This window comes from Vigna umbellata, chromosome 3 (genome assembly GCF_029865625.1).
Source record: "Vigna umbellata cultivar VRB3 chromosome 3, Vumbellata_1.0, whole genome shotgun sequence".
Classification (NCBI taxonomy): domain Eukaryota; kingdom Viridiplantae; phylum Streptophyta; class Magnoliopsida; order Fabales; family Fabaceae; genus Vigna; species Vigna umbellata.
The window spans coordinates 34,439,118-34,463,388 of NC_142167.1; the positions used below are offsets into that span (position 1 = coordinate 34,439,118).

Below are 24,271 nucleotides of genomic sequence, written 5' to 3' on the forward strand. Positions count from 1 at the left end.
ATGTTGGGTCTATTTGATTAGGAGAAAGAGGGAGGTGCTGCAGACATTTGAGAAATTTAAATCTCTAGTTGAGAGGCAGTGTGAGAAGAAGATTAAGGTGTTGAGGACAGATGGAGGAGGAGAGTATACCTCCACTGAGTTTAAAGAGCTGTGTGAAAAGGAAGGGATAGTGCATGAAGTTACCCCTCCTTATACACCACAGCACAATGGTGCAGCAGAGAGGAAAAACATAACCATATTAAATATGGTTAGGTGCATGCTGAAGAGTAAAATGTTGCCTAATTTTCTGTGGGGAGAGGCTGTGTTGACAGCCACATATGTCCTTAATCTGTCTCCAACAAAGAGACTAAATGGTTTGACACCCGAGGAAGCTTGGACAGGGGTGAAACCAGATGTTAAACATCTGAAAATTTTTGGCTCTATATGCTACAAGCATATACCTGACCAGTTGAGAAAGAAGCTAGATGACAAGGGAGTGCCACTGATTTTGGTTGGGTACAATGCCACTGGAGGTTACAAACTGTATAATCCTATAGGAGGAGCAGTTTGCATCAGTAGAGATGTTGTAGTAGATGAAGCTGGAGTATGGCAGTGGGAGACAAGTGAGCAGGAAGCATCAACCATTAATCTGGAAGATGTCACTACTGGAGAGGAAACAGTGGAAACAGTGGAGACAGGGGAGAGAAGAGATGACAGCAGGAGAAGGTCATCAAGAGTTTCACAACTGCCAGCACATCTAAGAGACTATGACTTATCCTATGAGGCCACACTCACATCAGAAGGTAACTTTGTTCACTTTGCTTTAATAGCAGAAGCAGAACCAGTTGAATTTGATGAAGCAGTGAAGGATGAAAGGTGGTATAAGGCAATGAAGGAAGAGATTGACTCTATAGAGAGAAATCAGACCTGGGAGTTGGTTGATCTGCCCTCTAATAAGAGGCCCATAGCATTAAAGTGGGTTTATAAGTCAAAAATAAATCCACAAGGTGTTGTTGTAAGGCACACAAGGCAAGGCTGGTTGCTAAGGGTTTTCTACAAAAGGCTGGAGTTGATTATGGTGAAGTTTTTGCTCCTGTGGCCAAGGTAGAGACAATCAGGTTGGTGGTGTCTCTAGCTACTAAATTTCACTGGTCCCTACACCAGTTGGATGTGAAGTCAGCCTTTCTAAATGGAAGGCTGGAAGAGGAAGTGTATGTGGTACAACCACTGGGATTTGAGGTTAAAGGGCAGCATGACAAGGTATACAGGCTGAGAAAGGCTCTCTATGGGCTTAAACAGGCTCCAAGAGCTTGGAACCAGAGAATTGATGGGTTCATGAACAGTATTGGCTTTGAGAAGTGTGTATCAGAACACGGGTTGTATGTGAAGAGCTGCCAACACAGTGGCAGACAAGAGAAGTTAATTGTATGCCTATATGTTGATGACCTATTAGTCACTGGGAGCTGTGAGGAGTTGATTTCAGATTTCAAACTTCAAATGCTGAGTGAATTTGAGATGAGTGACTTGGGAAAGCTTAGCTATTTCCTTGGGATAGAATTTACTGAGACTGAAAATGGAATTGTGATGCATCAGTCCAGATATGTTCTAGACTTACTAAAAAGGTTTGAAATGGTTGACTGCAATGCTGCCAACACCCCAGCAGAAGTGGGGTTGAGACTTGAAAAGGAGCCAGATGAAGAAGCTGTAGATCCAACAGCTTACAGAAGTATTGTTGGAAGTTTGAGATACCTCTGTAACACAAGGCCTGACTTGAGTTACAGTGTTGGAGTGGTGAGCAGATATATGGAATGCCCCAGATTGTCACACTTGAATGCTGTCAAACGCATTCTAAGATACTTGCAGGGCACTCACTCTTATGGAATACTGTTGGGAAGAGGAGAGACTAGGGAAGAAGTGCAAATCACTTCTTACTCAGATGCAGACTGGTGTGGTGATAAGGAAGATAGGAAGAGCACTGCTGGTTATATTTTCTTCATGGGAGGAACACCAATTTCATGGAGTTCAAGAAAGGAACCAGTGGTTGCCTTGTCATCATGTGAGGCAGAATACATAACTGCCTGTGAAGCTACTTGTCAAGCAACTTGGCTTGGATTCCTATTGGAAGGGTTGCAAATCGAGCTAACTGGAAGAGTGAGGCTGCTTGTTGACAACAAGTCAGCCATAGATCTTGCTAAGCACCCTGCATCTCACGGCAGGAGCAAGCATATCGAGACCCGATTTCACTACATCAGAGAACAAGTCAGTAGTGGTAGACTGGATGTAGTACACTGCAGATCCGAAGACCAACTAGCAGATATACTCACCAAAGCACTCAAAAGTGAGCGTTTTCAGTCACTCAGAAAGCAGATTGGGATGGTGCGAGCTGAGATCAGTGAAGATCGCACCAGGAGGAGGACGAAAACCTAGGGTTTCCGCCGGAGAGGAGGAGATCAACCTAGGAAGAGCTTTCTCCGAGTTTAATCGGTGGAAAGTACTCGTATGCTACAGAGAAAGTGTTTGTACCGATTTTAATCGGTCCAAAAAGCTCAGAATCACAGGAGAAGAATTTTCACCGATTGAATCGGTGAAACAAGTGTTTTTCTTCAATAAAATCTAGTTTTTGTTTAGGAGGAGTGTTAGAATAAACAAAAACAAAACAGATTAAATGTATCAGAACAAGCTATAAAAGGAATTTAAAACAGAAATACAAGTAGATGTTACTCAGTACCTTGTATGTGTGCTTGCTTTCATTTTTCTCTCTACTCTGATCACCTTCATCTCTGCTTTTCCAGCAAGGGTTACGAACCCTAGTTTTCTCCATTCTCAAGCTCTCACTCTCGCTCTCGCTCTCTCTCTCGAAGCTTCTGATTTCAGCTTTCTCTTCCTTGCACGTGGGATTATTACTTAATCCTATCTCTGAGTGTGATTTCTCACTTTTACCCCTCCCACTTATGTTTTTCCGTTTCTGCCCTTACACTAATATTGAGTTTGGAATTCAGGTATAGAATTTTTTTTAATTTTTTTCAAAAGATATTCTTTATTATAATAAATATTTTATAACATGTAACTTATAGAATAATTAGTATTCATAATTCTTTTTGAAAGTATGTAATTATCTATATATGATGAATAATTGAATTTATAATATAAAAGTGTATGAATTATTGGCAATTTAATTTAGAAATTCTTATAAACAATAAAGAAGCATGACCATGAGCATTGGCGTGAGCATGAGCATTGGCATGAGCATGAGCACAAGACTTTGCAGCACGAGGATGATTGGTATAGAGAAGGGAGTGTTGGAATCATGCAAGACGCTAAGACATGTGAAGCAAGTGCATGCTCAGATCCTCCGTTCAAAGGTGGACCACTCTAATTCTCTGCTTCTCGAACTCCTTCTTTGTTGTTGCGCCCTTCCTTCTTCTTCTTCTTCTTCTTCTTCTTCTCCTTCAGCCCTTCACTATGCGCTTTCTCTTTTCACCCAAATTCCAAATCCACACACTCGTTTCTCCAACCAACTCTTCTGTCGGTTCTCTCGTGGCCCCACACCGGAGGGGACCCTCCTCCTCTATCGCCTCGTCCGGAGAAACGATACCCTTCTGGACAGGTTCAGCTTCCCCCCTCTGTTGAAGGCCGTGTCCAAACTTTTTGCCTTGAATTTGGGCTTGGAGGTTCATGGCCTGGTTTCCAAGTTGGGCTTCCATGACGACCCTTTTATTCAAACCGCCTTGATTGCCATGTACGCGGCATGTGGACGTATTATGGATGCCCGTTTGGTGTTTGACAAAATGTCTTACAAGGATGTCGTTACCTGGAATATTATGATTGATGGGTACTCCCAGAGTGGTCATTATGACCATGTTTTAAGGCTCTACGAAGAAATGAAGATTTCTGGTATGGAGCTTGATTCTATTATCCTTTGTACCGTGCTTTCTGCTTGTGGTCATGCGGGAAATTTAAGCTATGGCAAAGAAATTCATGAGTTCATTAAGGATAATGGTTTTCGTGTTGACTCACATCTACAGACTGCTCTTGTTAATATGTATGCGAGTTGTGGTGCTATGTATCTGGCTAGGGAAGTCTACGATCAACTTCCCTCAAAACATTTGGTTGTTTCTACTGCTATGCTTTCGGGGTATGCGAAGATTGGATTGGAGAAAGATGCACGCTTCATTTTTGACCAAATAGTTGAGAAGGACTTGGTGTGTTGGAGTGCCATGATATTTGGTTATGCTGAAAGTGATCAGCCTCAAGAGGCTCTTGAATTGTTTGATGAGATGCAGCGACGGAGAATAGTGCCTTATCAGATCACGATGCTGAGTGTCATTTCTGCTTGTGCTCATGTTGGTGCACTTGTTAAAGCTAGATGGGTTCATTGATATGCAGATAAAAATGGTTTTGGAAGGGCTCTTCCCATCAACAATGCCCTGGTTGATATGTATGCTAAATGTGGCAACTTGGCCAGAGCAAGAGAGGTATTTGAGAATATGCCAAGAAAAAATGTGATATCTTGGTCCAGCATGATCAATGCTTTCGCCATTCATGGGGATGCTGATAGTGCCATAGCTCTTTTCCATAGGATGAAAGTACAAAATATTGAGCCCAATGCGGTTACGTTTATAGGTTACTTTATGCATGCAGTCATGCAGGCTTGGTTGAGGAGGGCGAGAAATTCTTTTCCTCCATGATCAATGACCACAACATTTCTCCCCAACGTGAACATTATGGTTGCATGGTGGACCTATATTGCAGAGCCAAACTCTTGAGAAAAGCATTGGAGCTTATTGAGACTATGCCTTTTCCGCCAAATGTTATCATCTGGGGATCCCTAATGTCTGCTTGTCAAAATCACGGTGAGCTTGAATTAGGGGAATTTGCTGCAAAACGAGTACTTGAGTTAGAGCCTGATCATGATGGGGCCCTTGTAGTTTTGTCAAATATTTATGCCCAAGAAAAAAGGTGGGATAATGTCGGACTGGTCAGGAAATTAATGAGTCATAAAGGTATCTCAAAGGAGAAGGCATGTAGTAGGATTGAACTAAATAACGAGGTGCATGTGTTTATGATGGCAGATAGATATCATAAGCAATCAGATGAAATATATAAAAAGTTAGATGAGATAGTGAGTCAACTGAAACTAGTTGGTTACACACCAAGCTCTTCGGGAATTTTGGTTGATTTGGAAGAGGAAGAAAAAAAAGAAATAGTTCTCTGGCATAGCGAAAAATTAGCACTATGCTACGGCCTAATTGGTGAGAGAAAAGAATCATCATGCATTCGTATAATTAAAAATCTTAGAATTTGTGAGGATTGTCATTCCTTTATGAAACTGGTCTCAAAGGAGTACCGAATAGAGATTGTTATGAGAGACAGGACTAGGTTTCACCATTTTAGTGGTGGAATTTGTTCTTGTAGAGACTATTGGTGAATTATTCCAATCTGTAAATTGAATTAAACTGGCATATCCTTATTTTGGGCCTGCCCTGTATATGCCAGGGCATGTACTTCAGCTTGGCAAGGGTTAACTACTATAAAGTTGATCATCATTCCTAATTTTGTTTAAAATTACCATAAATTCATTTTCTTTTGGTTGAACACCGCTCATTTGGCAGTAAATAATTGAAAATTTTGACCATGTTCTTTACAGATACCATATCTATAGTAGTATTAGACTGACATCAAACTCGATCCAACTTGACACAGGCATAACAAGCTTACTTTCAAATATGCATTAAGAAAATTATATGGGATAAAAAGGTGGAGGTGCCTCTAAACCTTCATTAAGCGGCTAGAATCTCTTTCCCTCAAGGTTCTACAAAATTTCCTTTACCAAACCCATTTCATATTGGAAATCTAAACAAGTTCGTATTTGACTCCGGAGGACTCTTTTTTTTCTATTATTTATGAACCTTATTTTGCTTAAAAGATTAGCATACAGATGTATTAAACGTATTTTTTGTAACAAACTTAGATTATCATACAGATTGTAAAATAAAGTGGTAGAAACAGTCGAATTTAGATTCACTGGGTTGAAATTCAAGTTCATCACTCAGGTAATTTTCTACTAACACAATTCCTTAAAATTAAGCGTCGACATCCTAGGCGCATACAGCCTCTGATCCCTCAGATGACAGTTTCAGAATCATTCAAACTAAATTACTAATCCCTTAGCTAATTCAGTTCTCAGATTTGCCTTAAACACAATGTCACAGATGACTAAAAGTTCCAACCTATGTCTAGGAATTGAAATCCTATAGTTGTTCTATCCTAGGTCCGCGGTCTCATACATTTCCCAATGATTTAACCGTTCAATTAGCTCAGATTTCCATCGTAGGCATGAATAATCAAGATAGAACACAAAATTCATACAAGATCATGCATTAAGTTGGTCTTAAGTTGGTATTCTTAGGCTTCAATCTCGAGCGTTCGGTTTTGGTGTAATAGTTAGTGTAAGCGTTCGGTCTTAAGTTGGTATTCTTTGGCTTCAATCTCGAGCGTTCGGTTTTGGTCTAATAGTTATTGTAAGCGTTCGGTCTTAAGTTGGTATTCTTAGGTTTCAATATCGAGCGTTCGGTTTTGGTGTAATAGTGATTATAAGCGTTCGTCCTAATTTGGTATTGTCGGATAATGATCCTGAGCGTTCGGTCAATCTTGAGTGTACGGTCTTAAATTGATACTTTTAGGTTTCAATCTTGAGCGTTCAGTCTTTGTGACTTAGTGATTGTACTCAGAAAGTGATCTTGAGCGTTCGACCTTGGTTTAATTGTGATTGTGAGCGTTCGACCTTAAGATAGTATTCTTAGGTTTCAATCTTGAGCGTTCGGCCTTGGTTTAATTGCGATTGTGAACGTTCGGCCTTAAGTTGGTATTCTTAGGTTTGGATCTTGAGTGATCGGCCATGGTTTAGTTGTGATTGTGAGCGTTCGGCCTTAATTTGGATTCTTAGGTTTGGATCTTAAACTTTTGGTCTTAATTTAATAGTCTTAGGTTTCAATCTTGAGCGTTCGGCCTTGGTGTATTAGTGAGTATAAGCGTTCGTTCTTAACTTGGTATTCTCAGGTAGCAATCTTGAGCTTTGGGTCTTAATTTGATAGTCTTAAGTTTGGATCTTGAGCGTTCGGTATTATTATGTGATTAGTGATTGATAGCGTTCGACCTGGATCAAGTATTCTGAGGTTTAGATTGTAAGTGTTCGGGGTCTTGGTGTATTAATTATTGTTAGCGTTCGATCTTGATCTGATATTCTCAAGCTTCAATCTTAAGCGTTCGGTCTTGGTACATTAGTGACGGTTAGCGTTCGTTCTCGATGATGTTTATCCTCAGGTAGTACTCGTCATAGGCAGCGTTCGGTCTTGATGAGGCTTGATCTTTGAATGATCGTCCAAACAGTATTCGATCTAAAATAGTGCTTAATCTCATAGCGTTTGGCCAAATAGTGTTGAGTCCAATATGGTGTTCGGTTTTAGCATTTGGCCAAATAGTGTTGACTCCAATATGGTGTTCGGTGTTGTAGCGTTCGGCCTATAGTGTAGAATCTCATAGCGTCCGTCCAAATAGTGTTCGGCCTAATAGTGTTTCGTAAATAGCGTTCGTCCAAATAGCGTTCGCGAATAGTGTTCGTCCAAATAGTGTTGGGTTCTAAGTTCACTTTGCTCTTGTTCTGGGTTGAATTGAGTATGCACAATGTTTGGAATATATATACTGTGATGTGATTTATGTGAAAAGTATGTGAATGTATGAGATATGTTGGATTTACTGTGATAATATGGTGGTATCTGGTTATTCATGACTTGGGTTAAGTTTCAAAGTAAGAGTATGATTCATGGACGTAATTCCATGATCCTCAAGGAGAGGATACATGGTGGGTGATTTGGGGATGTATAGAATGATTGCATGGTAGCTCAGTCTTGGGGGTTTTCTTGACGCTCCAATGGTCTTTCATTCTCAAGTAGAGAGGATTGATCCATGTGGTGAGGAGTAGCAGGAGGTCCTAGTCTTGGAGGCTTCCAGTATGCTCCAGGGCGCGGAACGGACTAACCTCGTGAGGGTGGTGTCGCAACCAGAATCGCAACGGGATGACGACCCGAAATAAAAACGCGATACTTGAAAAAAGAGATTTGGAGTTGCCACCATAGTTTATTCTGAAAACTACGGAAAAACCATAAAATGATAAGACATGGTCTACGAACATGAGATTCTAAGTTCGGGAGTCGGTTACGTGTAGGGAAGGTATTAGCACCCTACGACGCCTGCCTTAAGGCAGTACCTTTAACTAAATACGCAAATATGATGTGGTTTTCAAAATGTTTAACTATCCCCTAAAATAAAACTCTAGAGAAAAAAAATATATTTTTTAGTTTTTTGTGCCCGACAAGGATTGACCTTGCTCCTACGTATTCTCATTCAGAATGAGAAATCAGGGTTACGTAGTTCTTTTAGAAAACTGCTTGAAATTTTGTTTAGGAAATTGTTTGAGAATTTTGTTTGGAAATGATTTTGGATAAATTTGGATTTTTGGGAAAGTGAACCTGACAAGGTCTAGCCTTGCTCCTACGTATCTCCACTTTTGATGGAGAATCAAGGATCACGTAGTTCTGGCTAGGAAGATTGTTTGTTGTTTGAAAGTGTTGATTTTTTTTAGTTTTTGAAGATTTTATATTTTTTTTGGTATTTTGACGTAATATTTAGATTTTTGCGTAATGAGCACTAGGCTGATGCGTACGATCACACGAGCACTCACACGACTTTTTTCTTTTATTATTTGCGTAATGAGCACTAGGCTGATGCGTACGATCGCGCGAGCACGCACACGGCTTTGTTTTGTTTATTTTTTATATTTTTTTGTAATTTTTTATGTAAAACAAAACAAACAAATCCAATAGATATAATAAAACAAAGGGGTGGGGGCTATCATACAAAGGAGTTACATACAGTAAAATCTAATAGTAAAAAATATTAAAAGCATATAAAAATAAAATAAAAGCAAAACAAAAAATAAAAGCATAAAAAATAAAAGGGGTGCAGAGATAAAAACCAGGGTGTGGATAAAAAATGAATTTCCTTTGTTTGGACCAATACCTTTTCTTTACTTGATCCGTCCAAGTGTGAGGATGAAATTTGGGGGTGCAATTGGGTATTTGCTTGTCAGGCCCGAGGCACCTTTCTTATTATTTGCGGGAGTGTGAATAGGAGTTGCGCCTCAACAGAAAGAAAGGAGCAGCCCATGACGAACCTAGGAGTTGCACCTTTCTTATTTAATATTAAACTTAAATAAAAATTATAATATATACTTATTATATTTATATATTTTAATAATTAATAAAATATAATTTATATTTTTAAAATAGTTTTATTAAAAAATTGAAAATAATAACTAAAATAAGAATAAAAATAAAAATAAAAATAATACATAAAATCATATTTAACATATTAAATTATATCAAATATTAAATTAAATCTAATAATTATTAAAATTTTAAAAAAAATAAAAATTTTGAAAATTTGTTAATCGGATATCGATATCCGATAAGTTATAAATCGGATATCCATATCCGATAAAGAATGTTAAAATTTTATTTTATATAAATTTTAATAATTATTTAATTTAATTAATATTTTAATATAATTTAGTATATTTAAATAATTTATTTAATATAATTTACCTTTTTGTTATTATTTTTATTTTTAATTATTTTATTTTTTGTTTTTAATATAATTATTATTATAATATAAATCATATTATTATATATAAATCATTTTTATCTGCATATGAATGAACCCATCTAGCTTTAACAAGTGCACCGACATGAGCACAAGCAGAAATGACACTCAGCATCGTGATCTGATCAGGCACTATTCTCTGTCGCTGCATCTCATCAAACAATTCAAGAGCCTCTTGAGGCTGATCACTTTCAGCATCACCAATATCATGGCACTCCAACACACCAAGTCCTTCTCAACTATTTGGTCAAAATGAAGCGCGCATCTTTCTCCAACCAATCTTCGCATACCCCGAAAGCATAGCAGTAGAAACAACCAAATGTTTTGAGGAAGTTGATCGTAGACTTCCCTAGCCAGATACATAGCACCACAACTCGCATACATATTAACAAGAGCAGTCTGTAGATGTGAGTCAACACGAAAACCATTATCGTTAATGAACTCATGAATTGCTTTGCCATAGCTTAAATTTCCCGCATGACCACAAGCAGAAAGCACGGTACAAAGGATAATAGAATCAAGCTCCATACCAGAAATCTTCATTTCTTCGTAGAGCCTTAAAACATGGTCATAATGACCACTCTGGGAGTACCCATCAATCATAATATTCCAGGTAACGACATCCCTGTAAGACATTTTGTCAAACACCAAACGGGCATCCATAATACGTCCACATGCCGCGTACATGGCAATCAAGGCGGTTTGAATAAAAGGGTCGTCATGGAAGCCCAACTTGGAAACCAGGCCATGAACCTCCAAGCCCAAATTCAAGGCAAAAAGTTTGGAAACGACCTTCAACAGAGGGGGGAAGCTGAACCTGTCCAGAAGGGTACCGTTTCTCCGGACGAGGCGATAGAGGAGGAGGGTCCCCTCCGGTGTGGGGCCACGAGAGAACCGACAGAAGAGTTGGTTGGAGAAACGAGTGTGTGGATTTGGAATTTGGGTGAAAAGAGAAAGCGCATAGTGAAGGGCTGAAGGAGAAGAAGAAGAAGAAGAAGAAGAAGAAGGAAGGGCGCAACAACAAAGAAGGAGTTCGAGAAGCAGAGAATTAGAGTGGTCAACCTTTGAACGGAGGATCTGAGCATGCACTTGCTTCACATGTCTTAGCGTCTTGCATGATTCCAACACTCCCTTTTCTATACCAATCATCCTCGTGCTGCAAAGTCTCGTGCTCATGCTCATGCCAATGCTCATGCTCACGCGAATGCTCATGGCCATGCTTCTTTATTGTTTATAAGAATTTCTAAATTAAATTGCGAATAATTCATACACTTTTATATTATAAATTCAATTATTCATCAGATAATTACGTACTTTCAAAAAGAATTATGAATACTAATTATTTTATAAGTTACATGTTATAAAATATTTATTATAATAAAGAATATCTTTTGAAAAAAATTAAAAAAAATTCTATACCTGAATTCCAAACTAAAATCCTAATCAATATGACTCCCAAGCATTTGGGAGAAGAGAACGAGTCTTAACTGCAACAACGTTTAGATTTTGCGATACTTTGAGAAACTCTGTTATTCCTAACAAGAAGGAGAAACTAATACTGGGAAACTGATACTGGGAAACTGATACAGAGAGGAAGCAAGAAGAGAAGGTGACGTAATGAGTTTGATTAACGCATGGCTCGATCTTAAAAGAGTTCTCGAGTTCAAGAAGGTTCTTCCCTTCCTTTCTCCCTGTTTCTCTACAGCTATGGCTTTTAATTTCCCTCCCTATTTTGTTTCAATGTCAATTTCCTTTCTCCTTCGATTCATTTTTAACAAATCAGAGTCAATGCATATCCCGGATCAGGTTAATTCCGAGTTTTACTGTTACACTCTCTACTTTTCTTGATTCTGGCGTTTGAAAGCACAAATTCAATGTTTTCGTCACTTAATTTTAATTGGGGTTTGCAATTTGGACTTCCAGATAAATGCTTTTATATTTGGAACAAATTTAGTTAAAATCAGCTTCTTTTAATTGGTTATCATCATAAAAGAACATGATTTGTGGCTTCAAATTTCATGAAAAGGTTTTCGTGCACACATTGTGAAAGTTCGTTGATGATGGACTTGACAGACGCCCGTGCTATAGGCTTTATCACTAAATATATGTTTTTTCTTTTGTAGGAAAATTTGACACCTGCGGAAAATAATATGCTTAACTCGCTCCACAGGGGATGTGTGAAGGATTTTACTGCTTGTGCACTTGCTGGGTATGCACAGCTGCGTGTATTGGTTTGTGATTTTAGTATCTTAATTATTGTGGTGCTAATTTATAATGATTTAGTGAATATTGCTTTAATATGAAATTTTTGGCTTTGGGTCATTGTATGTTTAATGTGTTAAAAGTAATCGGACTGGTGACTAATCCAAGCAGTGGCAGTGATTGTAAGAATAACGAAGCTAAGAAATAAATACAGAAAGCGTTGTTCTTTCTGTTTTAGCTATTACCTTAACATCATGATGGAGAGAGAGAGGGTCAGTGTCTTACTTCTTATTCTAATCAGGAAGATTCCTGTATATTTTTATTATTCTTCCATAGTCTCAGCAGATTATCATTTGGGGTTAGAATGACCATAAGATTATACCTTTATTGCAGCAACTCGGAATCTCAGTAAAGCAAAAATATTTCAAGTCAACCTTCCAGGCAGTAAGAGAAACTACTCATTGTCTTCTTCTTTTAGAGTTGCATAACCAGAAAGAGTCCTTCATATTTTAATTATACTGACAGAGCAGACTCTCATTGGGGTTAGTATGACCATAAGCATTATACCTTTATTGCAGTAACTATGAATTTCAGTACACCAATTCGAGTCTACGTTTCATTTGGTAAGAGAAACCACTTATTGTATTTTTATTTCTACAGTTTTACTAAGGCCTTCATACGTTAGTCTTGTAAGTTGTCTTATCCTTTTGCAGTAGCTGGTGTTTACTCTGGAGTTTACTAAGGTCGAAGAATCTTTTATTCGTTTGCAGATCAGGTTCTTACAATGGATGGTAGCTTACTGCAGAAGGAGTTCACGAATATGTAGGTTTTCTCCTCTCAGTTGCTCAGACTGTGAATATTTTTTATTTGTGCGATAAGTTCCAATTACCATCTCATTCTTTCGTGTTCTTTAGTAGGCAATAAAATAAATGTTGTCATAAGCAGAGCAATTCAGCTTAGCTTTCGTCCACTGTGACGAGCTGTGTAGATAGGTGGGTGGTTGATTAAAACTGCAAAGGTTTTTTTTTTGTGTAACAAGATCAATGTGAAGTGTCAATTACACGTTCTGAATAGAAGTAGAAAGTACGTTATTAGAAGGAGGGATATAGACAACCTTTTCAAATGATATCAAAGACAATATAGGATTGATAGGAATGATGGTGAAGAGTTGTTAAAATCAAGGAAAGGTTATTATTACTTGGTATAGGAGTATTTTGGGTAAGTTGAAAATGAGGTGACTATTATAGTGTTACAGTTCACATGATCGTAACCCGTGTTTTTTCAATCAATTCAGCAGTGTTAACTTCTCTATTTTGTACATTGGATAATGGAAATGAATGATTGGAACCCTGATATGGTAATCCGAACACTCATTTCCATTTTAACTGCAAAATCCCCCGTCCCCCAGTTGACTTATTGGTTGAAGACTCGACTATTATTAATCCAAATGAAATTGCTATGGGATTTAATTGATACCTTGTATTGTTGTAGTTGTCAAATTTTATATATAAGAATTTGATGACAGTTGAAGTTGTTCCAAATAATGTAGAGATTTTTTCAAATTTAAGTTTTTCATCTCTCTTTTACACTCTAGTTATCTTGTCAGCCATTCCTATTCTTCTATTAGTTTTAGTTCCTTCTATCATTTACAAACATAGCTTTGGTCTTTGGTATCACTTGATCAAAGAACAATTTTTTTTTTACCATTTGAATTTAATAAACATGTAATGTCATTTTAGCTGTTACATCGGTGACACAGCCTCTTAGGCAGTTTGAGATTTTAAGTCAAATTTGTTTCCATTTTTCCATCATCATATTTAAAAGAAGATATGGTTATAAAAGCAAAACTTACTATAAGAGGGCAGTACAAAGTCTAAATTGTATTAATTAAACCAATAAAAAGAATAAGAGCAAGAGTGGCTTCAAATGCAAACACCAGGACCCACAGTAGCACTTTTAACTTGATTGATAAGAACATACAAAAAATCCACATCATTGAAAGTTAATTATGAAATATGAGTTGAGAATTAAAACCTGCTTTATTTGTTGTAACCAGTTAAAGGTTTATGCCTACCAAGTGGATACTTTGCTTGAAATGTAATTATCATCTTTGCAATTGGAACTGTCCATGTCCCCCATGAAATTATGTATATCTCCGGATTGCTTTGTCACTAAAGAGGGGTGACATGGAAAGAGAAAAAAAACAGCTTCAATCTCCAGTGATCTCTCCTATTTCATCGTTATTTTGATTCAGTTGCTTTTCATTTCATTTACACATTTTAATTAGGTTTAATCCTTTACTACATCCCTATTTATGTACGAATTTCTCAATTGGGTCCTCGTTTTTTAAAGTGTATCAAAATGGTCCTTAATTTTGAAAATTGATATCAATTGAGTCCTTTCCGTTAAGTTGGCTGGACGGCGTTAAAAAAATTGATGAGTGGATGCTGAGATGACGAACGAACGCTCGTCCACCAGCGAACGAACGCTCGTCCACCAGCGAACGAACGCTCGTCCACCAGAGAACGAACGCTCGTCGACCTCTTACTGCTGGACAACCGTTCGTTCCACACTGGACGACCGTTCGTTTGGTGGTCGACGAGCGTTCGTTCGCTGATGGACGAGCGTTCGTTCGCTGGTTGACGAGCGCTCGTTCGTCATCTCAGCATCCCACTCATCAATTTTTTTAACGCCGTCCAGCCAACTTAACGGAAAGGACTCAATTGATATCAATTTTCAAAATTAGGGACCATTTTGATACACTTTAAAAAACGAGGACCCAATTGAGAAATTCGTACATAAATAGGGATGTAGTAAAGGATTAAACCTTTTAATTATTGTTAAATGTCAGAATGGTGACAAAATACCAGAACGATCCCTCCGTGATGCAGCTTCTATCTAAGCATTTCTATTTGGAGAGGATTTTTAATGATTCGAGTAATAATCCTAAATTAATATGGAGAGACCGGAATTTCTTTAGCGAGGCAGTCCATGGTCATAGGACACACGATCAAGTCTCTTATTGTAAATCCCAAGACCATTTTCGTAATGATTCTAATGATAAATCCCAAGGCAGGTCTGAAAATGTCACCAACAACAAAAATCCAAATCTTGAGACGAAGCATACTTTTGTAAGTATTCCTAGTTTCCCTTTTCTTGTTCTTTACTTAAAACTTATAGTGTAATTAAATATACTAATTTCTAACTAATTTAAGGATAGAAGGATATGGACTGTGTTGGAGAACACGGGTGGGATTTTTTGTTATTGTGTCTATTACAAAAAGATTCTGTATACTCTGGAAAATGATAATTAAAACGATCGATTTTGTTTTGAATATAACATTTTTTTGGTATACATTTTATTGCAGATAAACGCAGGTACGACGTGGGAATCAGACCCACTGGATCGTGTTTTTGGTTATACTCAGCCTTTGGAAGACACTATTCATTCTGATTCCTCCAATAAACAACCTTCAGGAACACAAAATCGGGTTCGAAGAAGATCTCGCCGTTTGCGTCGGAAGCGGAATCATGATGACCTTTCCAACCTACAACAGCTGTTAGATCAATCACCCTTTAATGCTATCATTTACTATCTCACAGGAACAATTATTAATTGAATCTAAAACCCTATTAGATTTAATTTCGTAAATAATTAGAGGTTAAATTTTTTAACTTCCCATGCGCATTGTTTGCTTTTCATGAAGGTTGTTGCTGAAGAGAATAATCACTGAATTGTGGAAACACTATAGGCCTGATATTGGTGGACTAAGACCTGTTTGTTTTCAACCATTCCACCAAAGATGGCAAGCCTATCATTTAAAATTAATCTTAAGTTTTAAAATATTATTCATGTATAATTTTAGTTAGTGTTCTCAAGTCACTCTGTTAACTACGGATAAATTAATCTAACTAAACATTTAACAAGTCTAAAACTTTGAATTTAGTCTAATTTATCATTAATTAGTGAATTGAATAAATTGACTAACTTAATTATATTTTTTTTCTTCAATTTCATCAAAGTAAAAAAGAATTCAGTTAAAATCTAAATAAAGTTCAATGAAAATGATATTAAATTTCATATGCATCTTCAATTTAATCGGTTTCGAAAACACCAATTTTAATATAATAAATCACATTACTATTATATAATATACATTTATATTAATAAGTCATTTTTTCTTAATTAAAATTATGCTGTCAAAAAATTAATTGTGACAGTTTTTATTTATTAACAAATAGTATATTTTAATGTTTTTTTAATCATGAGTAAAAGTGAACTTAAACAATTCTGTAAAACTATGAATCTTGTAGTTTCTGCATTTTTAGGATTAAAAAAAGAGACATGTTTATAAAAATTTAAAACAAAAAATGATATATTTAAAGATGACTGGAATAAGAAAACAATCTATTTATAAAATATATTTAAGAATCTATTTATAGATAATTATATATATATATATATATATATATATATATATATATGTATATATTATGACTATATGGTAATTAATTATTTTAAAAAAGAATTATGAATATTAATTATTCTATTAGAACATGTTAAATAATATTTATCATATAAAAATTATCTTTTGAAAAATTAAAAAAAACGTGTAATTTTCAAACTGAAATCCTAATAAATACATGAATGATGATATAAATTTCTATAAAATGCAAGTGGAAATAAGTTATAATTTTTCTTAGAGCAAAAATAGTCACGTTTTGACAAGGATAAATTTCTATTAAACCCCAGTTATATTTTATATAATTCTTTCATACAGATAAATTATTTTTCTATTCAATTTATAATAAGATTTTAAAATTATAATAACAAAACCTAGATTGAAAAAAAAAACAATTGTTTATAAGCATAATTAATCAGTAAGTATTAGGAATTTAATACTATATAACTGATTTTTGTATCATAACATGATTTTAATAAATAATATATTTAATTATCCTACTTTTATAGAATAGAAAATTTATATATTTATAAAGATTATAAAATAAAATGAAGAATGCATATAGTTGCCCCAGACAGCAGTTTTATGTGATTATAATTAATGAGTAGAATTGATGCTATATTTTTAACACTTTATATTTCTTTTTCTTTCAAAGAAGGAGAAACTGATACTGAAAGGAAGCAAGAAGAGAAGGGAACGGTAATGAGTTTTATTGGAGTATGGGCAGATCTTGAGAAAGTTATCATTTGGAAGAAGGTTCTTTCCTTTTTATCTCCATTTTCTCTTCAGTTAGGGCTTTTAATTCCTTTCTTCTTCAATTCATTTTTTACAAATCAGTGTCAATGTATATCTCGGATCAGGTTAATTCTGAGATTCGGTGTTTTCTTCACTTAATTTTAATTTGGGTGTGCAACTTGGACTTCAAGATAAATGCTTTCACATGTGGAATAAATTTAGTTAAAATCAGCTTTTTATAAGTGGTGATCGTCATAAAAGGACATGATTCTTTGCCTTCAAATATCATTGAAAAGGTTTCGTGCACACATTGTGAAAGTTCGTTGATGATGGACTTAACATAGTCCATGCTATCGGCTTTATCACCAAATATCTGTCTTTTTCTTTTGTAGGAAAATTTGACACCTCGGGAAGCTAATATTCTTCATTCGTGGAAAACTAGATTTCTGAGCGATTTCTCTGCTAGTGCACTTGCTGGGGGTGCAGCTGCATGGACTGATTTGTGATTTTAGCATCCTTGATTATTCTCGTGCTAATTTATAATGATTTAATGAATGTTGTTTTAATATATGAAGGCTTTGAGACATTGTATGTTTAACGTGTTAAAAGTAATTGGACTGGTGACTAATCCAGGCACTGGTAGTGATATTAAGGATAACTAAGCTAAGAAATATAAAAAAAAAAAGCATTGTTCTATTACCTTAACATCCTGATGGAGGGAGAGGGGGTCATTGTCTTACTTCTTATTCTATAGCGGCATACTAGGAAGATTCCTATATATTTTGATTATTTTACCATAGTCTCAGCAGATTATCATTGGGGTTAGTATGAACATGAGCATTATACCTTTATTGCAGCAACTCAGAATCTCGGTAAAGCACAAGCACTTCAAGTCAACCTTCCAGGCAGTAAGAAAAACTACTCGTATCTTTATTTCTACTGTTTTACTAGGGCCTCCCCCGCCATGGGGGAGGGGGTCATTGTCTAACTTCTTGTTTTAGAGTTGCATAGCCAGGAAGAGTCCTACATATTTTAGTAATAGTGTCATAGTCACAGCAGATTCTCATTGGGGTTAGTATGACCATGAGCATTATACCTTTATTGCAGCACCTTTCAGTCTCAGTAAAGCAATCAGAGCCTACCTTTCAGTCGGTAAGTGAAACCACTTGTTTTATTTTTATTTCTAGTGTTTTACTAAGGCCTTCCTATGAAAGTCTTGTTTTTTGTCTTATGCTTTTTCAGGAGCTGGTACTATCTGTGGACATTGGCTAGGTAATAGAATATTGTATTCTCTTGCAGATCTGATTCTTGCAATGGATGGTAGCACATTGCAGAAGGAGTTAGCGAATATGTAGGTTTTCTCGTCTCAGTTGCTAAGACTTGGTAAACATTTTTTATTTGTGCTATGAGTTCCAATTGTCATCTCATTCTGTGGAGTTTTTTAGGTAGGCAATAAAGTAAATGCTGTCATAAGCAGAGCAGTTCAGCTTAGCTTTCTTCCACTATGACGAGTTGTGTAGATAGGTGGGTGGCTGATTAAAACTGCAAAGCTTTTTTTGTGTAACAAGATCAATGTGAAGTGTCAATTATATGTTCTGAATAGAAGTAGAAAGTACGTTATTAAATGGAGGAATATAGGCAACAAGTTTCAAATAATATCAAAGACAGTCTAGGATTGATAGGAATGATGGTGAAGAGTTATTAAAAGCAAGGAAAGTTTATTATTACTTGGTATAGGAGTATTTAGGGTAAGTTGAAAATAAGGTGACCATTATAGTGTTTTTGTGTTACAGTTCACATGAAGTAACCTATGCTTTTCTTTCAATCCAGTAATGTTATAACTTCTCCATTTTGTGCATTGGGAAGTGTAAATGAGTGTTTGGTACCAGATATGGTAATCCAAACACTCATTTCTGTTTTCACTGCAAAATCCCCCTTCCCCAACCGACTTATTGGTTAAAAACGGAACTATTATTAGTCCAAACAAAATTGATATGGGATTTAACTGATACCTTGTAATGTTCTAGCTGTCAAATTTTATACAGAAGAATTTGACGGCAGTTGAAATTGTTCCAATTAATCTAGAGATTTTTCCACATTTAAGTTTTTCACTTCTCTTTTGCATTCTAGTTATCTTGTTGAAGTGCTTAGCCACTCCTGTTCTTCTACTAGTTTAGTTCCTTCTAGCATTTACAAACATAACTTTGGTCTTTGGTATCACTTGATCAAAAAACAGTTTTTTTTTACCATTTGAATTTAATAAACATGTAATGTCATTTTAGCTGTTGCCTCCTATTAGGCAGATACAGTTTGAGATTTTATGTCCAATTGTTTCCAGTTTTCCATCTCATATTTAAAATAAGATATAGTTATAAAAGCAAAACTTACTATAAAAGGGCAGTAAAAGTCTAAATTGTATTAATTAAACCTATACAAAGAATAGGAGCAAGAATGGCTTCAAATGCAAACACCAGGACCCACTGTAGCAATTTTAACTTGATTGATAAATACGTACAAAAAATCCTAATCATTGTCAGTTAATTATGAAATATGTGAGTTGAGAATTAAAACCTGTTTTATTTGTTGTAACCAGTTAAAGGTTTATGCCTATACTTTGCTTGAAATATTATTATCATCTTTGCAATTGGAACTGTCCATGTTAAATGTCAGAACGGTGACAAAATACCAGAATGATCCCTCATTTTAATTATTGTTAAATTTCAGAATGGTGACAAAAAACCAGAATGATCCCTCCGTGATGCGGCTTATATCTAAGCATTTCTATTTGGAGAGGATTTTTGACGATTCGAGTAATAATCCTAAATTAAGATGGAGATACCGGAATTTCTTTAGCGAGGCAGTCCATGGTCGTAGGACTCATGATCAAGACTCTTATGATAAATCCGAAGACCATTCTCGTTATGATTCTAATGATAAATCCCAAGGCAGGTCTGAAAATGTCACCAACAGCAAAAAACCAAATCATGAGATGAAGCATACTTTTGTAAGTATTCTTAGACTTCCCTTTTCTTGTTCTTTAATTAAAGCTTTTAGTGCAATCAAATATGCTAATTTCTAACTAATTTAAGGATAGAAGGATATATATAGACTGAGTTGGGGACACCAGGGGGTATATTTTGCTTTGGCCTTCTCAAATGTCTTGGGGAAGGGGAGAGGAACTGTTAAACTTCATTTGTGCACACTGAGAAAGTTAGGTACATACCTCCTTGAGTACTGTGCATTATTCAAGGAAAAATAAACATGATTTAAAGCTCAGTTGTATGTCAATGGGTTGCAAAATATCGATGTATGCTTTGTTAATTGTTTTCTTTAAAGAAAATAAAACAGTAGCTTCACTGGTGGCTGCAAACATTGCAAAAGTTTTAGAGGGGAAGGGTAATAGTACTGACGTACTGTAGCTTCACTAGTTGTCTCACTCACAATAAATGATGATTTCTTACACACGAGTTCCATACTGATCAACCTGGTAAAAGATAAATTGGAAAATCTTTCGGGATTCAATTCAACTTATGCGTGAAAAAGTTTGGGGAGAAACCAAATGGAAATATAAAGTATAAATTGAGAAACTGAAAAATATTTTTTTAACGAGAATCAAAGTAAAAATTACTGACTTGTTGGGAGAGCAGTACAATAAAGGACTTCATAAAATGTGTTAAGGAATTATAGGCAAGAAGCAAGTTTTGGGTAAAAATAAATAAGATGATGTAAGTAAAATGACCTGTAAACCTGTTGTCTAAAGTTTTGGATTGAAAATAGAGTTTTGATGTCTTATATAGGTTTATTCATGACTTATCAGTGTCGATTTTGTGCCAAAATTTCCCTTATCTCGCTTCAAAAGAACAGCACAATATGGTCATGTATAATCTCTTTTTAAAAGTAGTTTTTAGTTTGATAGAATTAAAACTCTGAAAAAATGTACTTGTTTGTAGCAGAGGGAAACAACAAATTATTGTGCCTAACATAAAAAGATACAGTTTTCACCGGATTAAAATGATAGACCAAGTATACGTTTGATTACAGATAAACACTGCTCCTGATACGCTGTGGGAGTCAGACCCTCTTGATTGTGTTTTTGGTTATGCTCATCCTTTGGAAGAGACAATTCATTCTGATTCCCCCAATAAACAACCATCAAGAACACAGAATCGGGCTCATAGAAGATCTCGTCGTTGGCGTCGGATGAGGAATCATGAAGACCTTTCCAACTCTGAGTCTACAACAGCTGTTTAGATCAATCACCCCTGGAACCATATTTCACAGACGAAATAAACAGTACTGTTTTCTATTTGTCACGTCCCATTAATTTCCCTGCTGAGTCACCTCTCTGCTTCCATAAATGCACCCCGCCACACGTGCAGTGCCATTAAAACGCACTCACCTTTCTCTGACGCACGTTCGACAGGTGTCAATTTGGAATGTTCTGTTTTTGACAGTGGAAGCCAGGTGTCAGCGCAAGAGATAACGTCCGTTTGACTTGGGAAGAGAATTGATTTTCTGAAACACTCTTCCCCTTCTCTGCGTGCACCTTCATCTTCCCCAGAAAAATCAGACCTCCATTTTTCTCCTCCTTCTCTCTAGAACCCCTTCTCCTTCTCTCTTCCGTAACTTACCATTCTCCTCTCCGATCACGTTTCAGAAACCGCAGAAACGTTCCCTGCACCGAGAGCTTCATCTTAGGCCGAACAACGTCCAGTTCTGTAACCGGTAAGTTTTCCAACCTAAGACGCTCGTTTCTGGATTTCCTACAAACCCAGATCCAGCTGCATGCATGGGTGTAAACTCAGTTCTTTCGTTTTCTTTTGGTTAATTTTAGTTGAAGAGTTTAAGAGGAACGTTGAGAATAGAAAGCCACCTTTGGACGAGTCAAAACCACTCACTTTTAGAACGTTCACTACTGAATCCGGGTAAGGGAAGCTTATTAGATTTAATTCTTGTGTTATACTGTGATGTATGAATGTTCTGTGAATTAGATGCGTTGTACTGCATGAACGTTCTGTAAATTTTGTATGAAGTATGATTTTGATATTGGATGTTTGGTATATGATTATGCTTCGATGCATGAGAATTATGGGATATACTATGATATGGTTAATTAAATGTATGAAAGTTTATACTGGAAAATGAGTTACTGTAAGTGAGAAATTTAATGAGATGTATATGATAATGAACGTTCGTTATCGAAACGGTCTTTGACCGTTCGGTATTTTCTGTAACTTCTTTGAAAAAGCTGAATCCTTTCATTTGGAAAGAATTCTATTCGAGTACGAACGCCCTCCTATACATAACTTTACGTTTGAGCGTTCGGCCAAACGTAGACATCAGGAGTGTTATGTGAGAAATTGAGAAGCTTGAAAATCTACCCTTGGACACTTAGTCAAATTGCTAAAACATAAACTTTAAGTATCTCATCTTATATGAATCCCAAATTTCTATGATTTTAAATCAGCGAATAGTTTCGACCCAAAAGCGTACGTCCTAAGTGGCGCTCGGTCTTATGCCGAACGCTCGTCTCAAAGCTTAAGTGATAAGTAGCGCTCGGTCCTATACCGAACGCTCGTTCTTTCCGTAATTATCAACGAGATGAAATAGCGTTCGTCTTGAATTTTAATAGTGTTCGTCCATAAATTTAAAAAGCGTTCGTCCTAAATTTCAGTAAGTTCGCGAAACGCGTTCGGTCATTCACTGGCAGTCGTTTCTTCATAAACGAATGGATCTTGGTACAGTTTTAATTCTTCTCTTGGTGGTATATTCTTGTGGGTTCGGCTTAGAGCTTTCATACTTAATTCCTTCTAAGTATTTTCCAGATCGTACTAGAGTCAGTTCATCTAACTGATTCAAGTTGTAATGGAGTTCGTCTAATAACCTGTGTTGGTTTTATTCTACTCGTGAATGAGCCTTTCTCGGTATTGTGTTAACGTTCGTCTTCTATTACAAAGAGAGCTGAACGTTCGTCTTTTTATGAAAGTGGAACTAAGAGTGAAAATGTGAATAAGAGGAAAGATTAAGATGTGCGAACGGTAGAAGAGATGAAATTATGATTGTGGATTTTGAACGAGCGTTCCAGAGAGGAACGACTCTTGAATGGAAATTTGAGATTTGTAAAGTATGAATGTGGTAAGCTTAGCTGGCGGGTTATCCTGATATTCCGTGAGTGCTCGTTCTCAAGTAGAGAGGAGTATGTCATGTGTGGGAATGGCAGGAGGTCTTAGTCCATAACTGTAACTTGGACAGAACGGACTAATCTCAGGTGGCAGCTGACGAGTATTCCAACTATTCCACCTGGGTGCACGGACGTCGTAGCTACACAAAATTCATACAGTCCGGACGGTCAGTCTAGTATCAGGAATATGATTGAATGAATGAATGAATTTTATGTATGTGTTGTGACGTATTTGATGTGTATGAATTGTATGTTTTACTTGAATTAAATTCGATAAGCTTACCCTTGCATTTTCCATTGTGTTGTCTGTATCTGTACGTCCGTCTTGTCAATGCAATGATCATCCGTGTGGATGTGAGCAGAGGGAGATGCATCTCTGGAGGAAGCGCTTGAAGAGGAAGTTATTGCTGAAGATAACTTAGTAGAAATTGAAGTGAAGGCCGAACAGTAGGTCGTTCGGTTATACCTTAGTTTAGTTTAGTAGCGAGCGGCTTTAGAGCGAGCGTCCTTTTGGTTTTATGCTTAGTATTTGGACGTTCGGTATTTCTTTTGTAAACCGTTCGTCCTTATTATTTTTGAGCGCTCGTAGTTTTTGTATTTATGTAAGGCCGTTCGGCCATTATTGAGCTTTGTTCTCTTATATTGTAAAACTGCTTTATCATATTAATACATGTTAATATTCTATTATATAGTTGCTGACTGTATAAATTTTGGGATGTTACACTATTACTATCTCCCAGGAACAGTTTATTAGTTGGAATCTGAAACTGTATTAGCTCTAATTTAGAGGTTAAATTATTGAACTTGCCATGCACATTATTTACTTTTGGTGAAGGTTGTTGCTAGAACCAAGAATCACTGAATTGTGGAAACAACATGGGTCTGATATTGGTGGAGTAAGGCATGCTAGTATTCAACAATTCCATCAAAGATTGCAAGCCTTACCATAGTGATTCCTTGTTTCCCTCTCAAACATAGTCTATTTATATTA

General features: G+C 36.3%; 2 protein-coding genes and 2 pseudogenes across 2 annotated transcripts; 3 read left to right on the plus strand and 1 right to left on the minus strand.

Annotated features, from left to right (window-relative positions):
- Positions 1-3,209: 3,209 nt before the first annotated feature.
- On the plus strand, positions 3,210-5,441 carry LOC148202360 (pentatricopeptide repeat-containing protein At4g14820 pseudogene; annotated as a pseudogene).
- Positions 5,442-9,712: 4,271 nt separating this feature from the next.
- LOC148202361 (pentatricopeptide repeat-containing protein At4g14820 pseudogene) lies at positions 9,713-10,893 on the minus strand (annotated as a pseudogene).
- A 1,027-nt stretch (positions 10,894-11,920) lies between these two features.
- Positions 11,921-15,576, plus strand: LOC148202362 (uncharacterized). The gene is made up of 6 exons (XM_088110933.1): positions 11,921-11,930; positions 12,295-12,345; positions 12,480-12,524; positions 12,672-12,723; positions 14,753-15,032; positions 15,270-15,576. The coding sequence occupies exons 3-6, from the start codon at positions 12,485-12,487 to the stop codon at positions 15,519-15,521; spliced, it is 624 nt and encodes a 207-aa protein (XP_087967059.1). The 5' UTR covers positions 11,921-11,930; positions 12,295-12,345; positions 12,480-12,484; the 3' UTR covers positions 15,522-15,576.
- A 1,426-nt stretch (positions 15,577-17,002) lies between these two features.
- LOC148202363 (uncharacterized) lies at positions 17,003-23,967 on the plus strand. The gene is made up of 8 exons (XM_088110552.1): positions 17,003-17,120; positions 17,492-17,594; positions 17,954-18,007; positions 18,207-18,251; positions 18,342-18,450; positions 19,824-20,103; positions 21,141-22,024; positions 23,643-23,967. Exons 1-7 carry the CDS (start codon positions 17,067-17,069, stop codon positions 21,348-21,350), a joined length of 855 nt encoding a protein of 284 aa, XP_087966678.1. The 5' UTR covers positions 17,003-17,066; the 3' UTR covers positions 21,351-22,024; positions 23,643-23,967.
- Positions 23,968-24,271: the final 304 nt, after the last annotated feature.

Excerpts from the sequence above, each read along its gene's own strand:
- LOC148202362 (XM_088110933.1), top strand. The coding sequence starts at position 12,485 with ATGAATTTCAGTACACCAATTCGAGTCTACGTTTCATTTG. Across the intron at positions 12,724-14,752 it reads CAGAAGGAGTTCACGAATAT|AATGGTGACAAAATACCAGA; the intron begins GTAGGTTTTCTC and ends GTTAAATGTCAG. Across the intron at positions 15,033-15,269 it reads TTGAGACGAAGCATACTTTT|ATAAACGCAGGTACGACGTG; the intron begins GTAAGTATTCCT and ends ATTTTATTGCAG.
- LOC148202363 (XM_088110552.1), top strand. The coding sequence starts at position 17,067 with ATGAGTTTTATTGGAGTATGGGCAGATCTTGAGAAAGTTATCATTTGG. Across the intron at positions 18,252-18,341 it reads CAGAGCCTACCTTTCAGTCG|GAGCTGGTACTATCTGTGGA; the intron begins GTAAGTGAAACC and ends ATGCTTTTTCAG. Across the intron at positions 18,451-19,823 it reads CAGAAGGAGTTAGCGAATAT|AATGGTGACAAAAAACCAGA; the intron begins GTAGGTTTTCTC and ends GTTAAATTTCAG.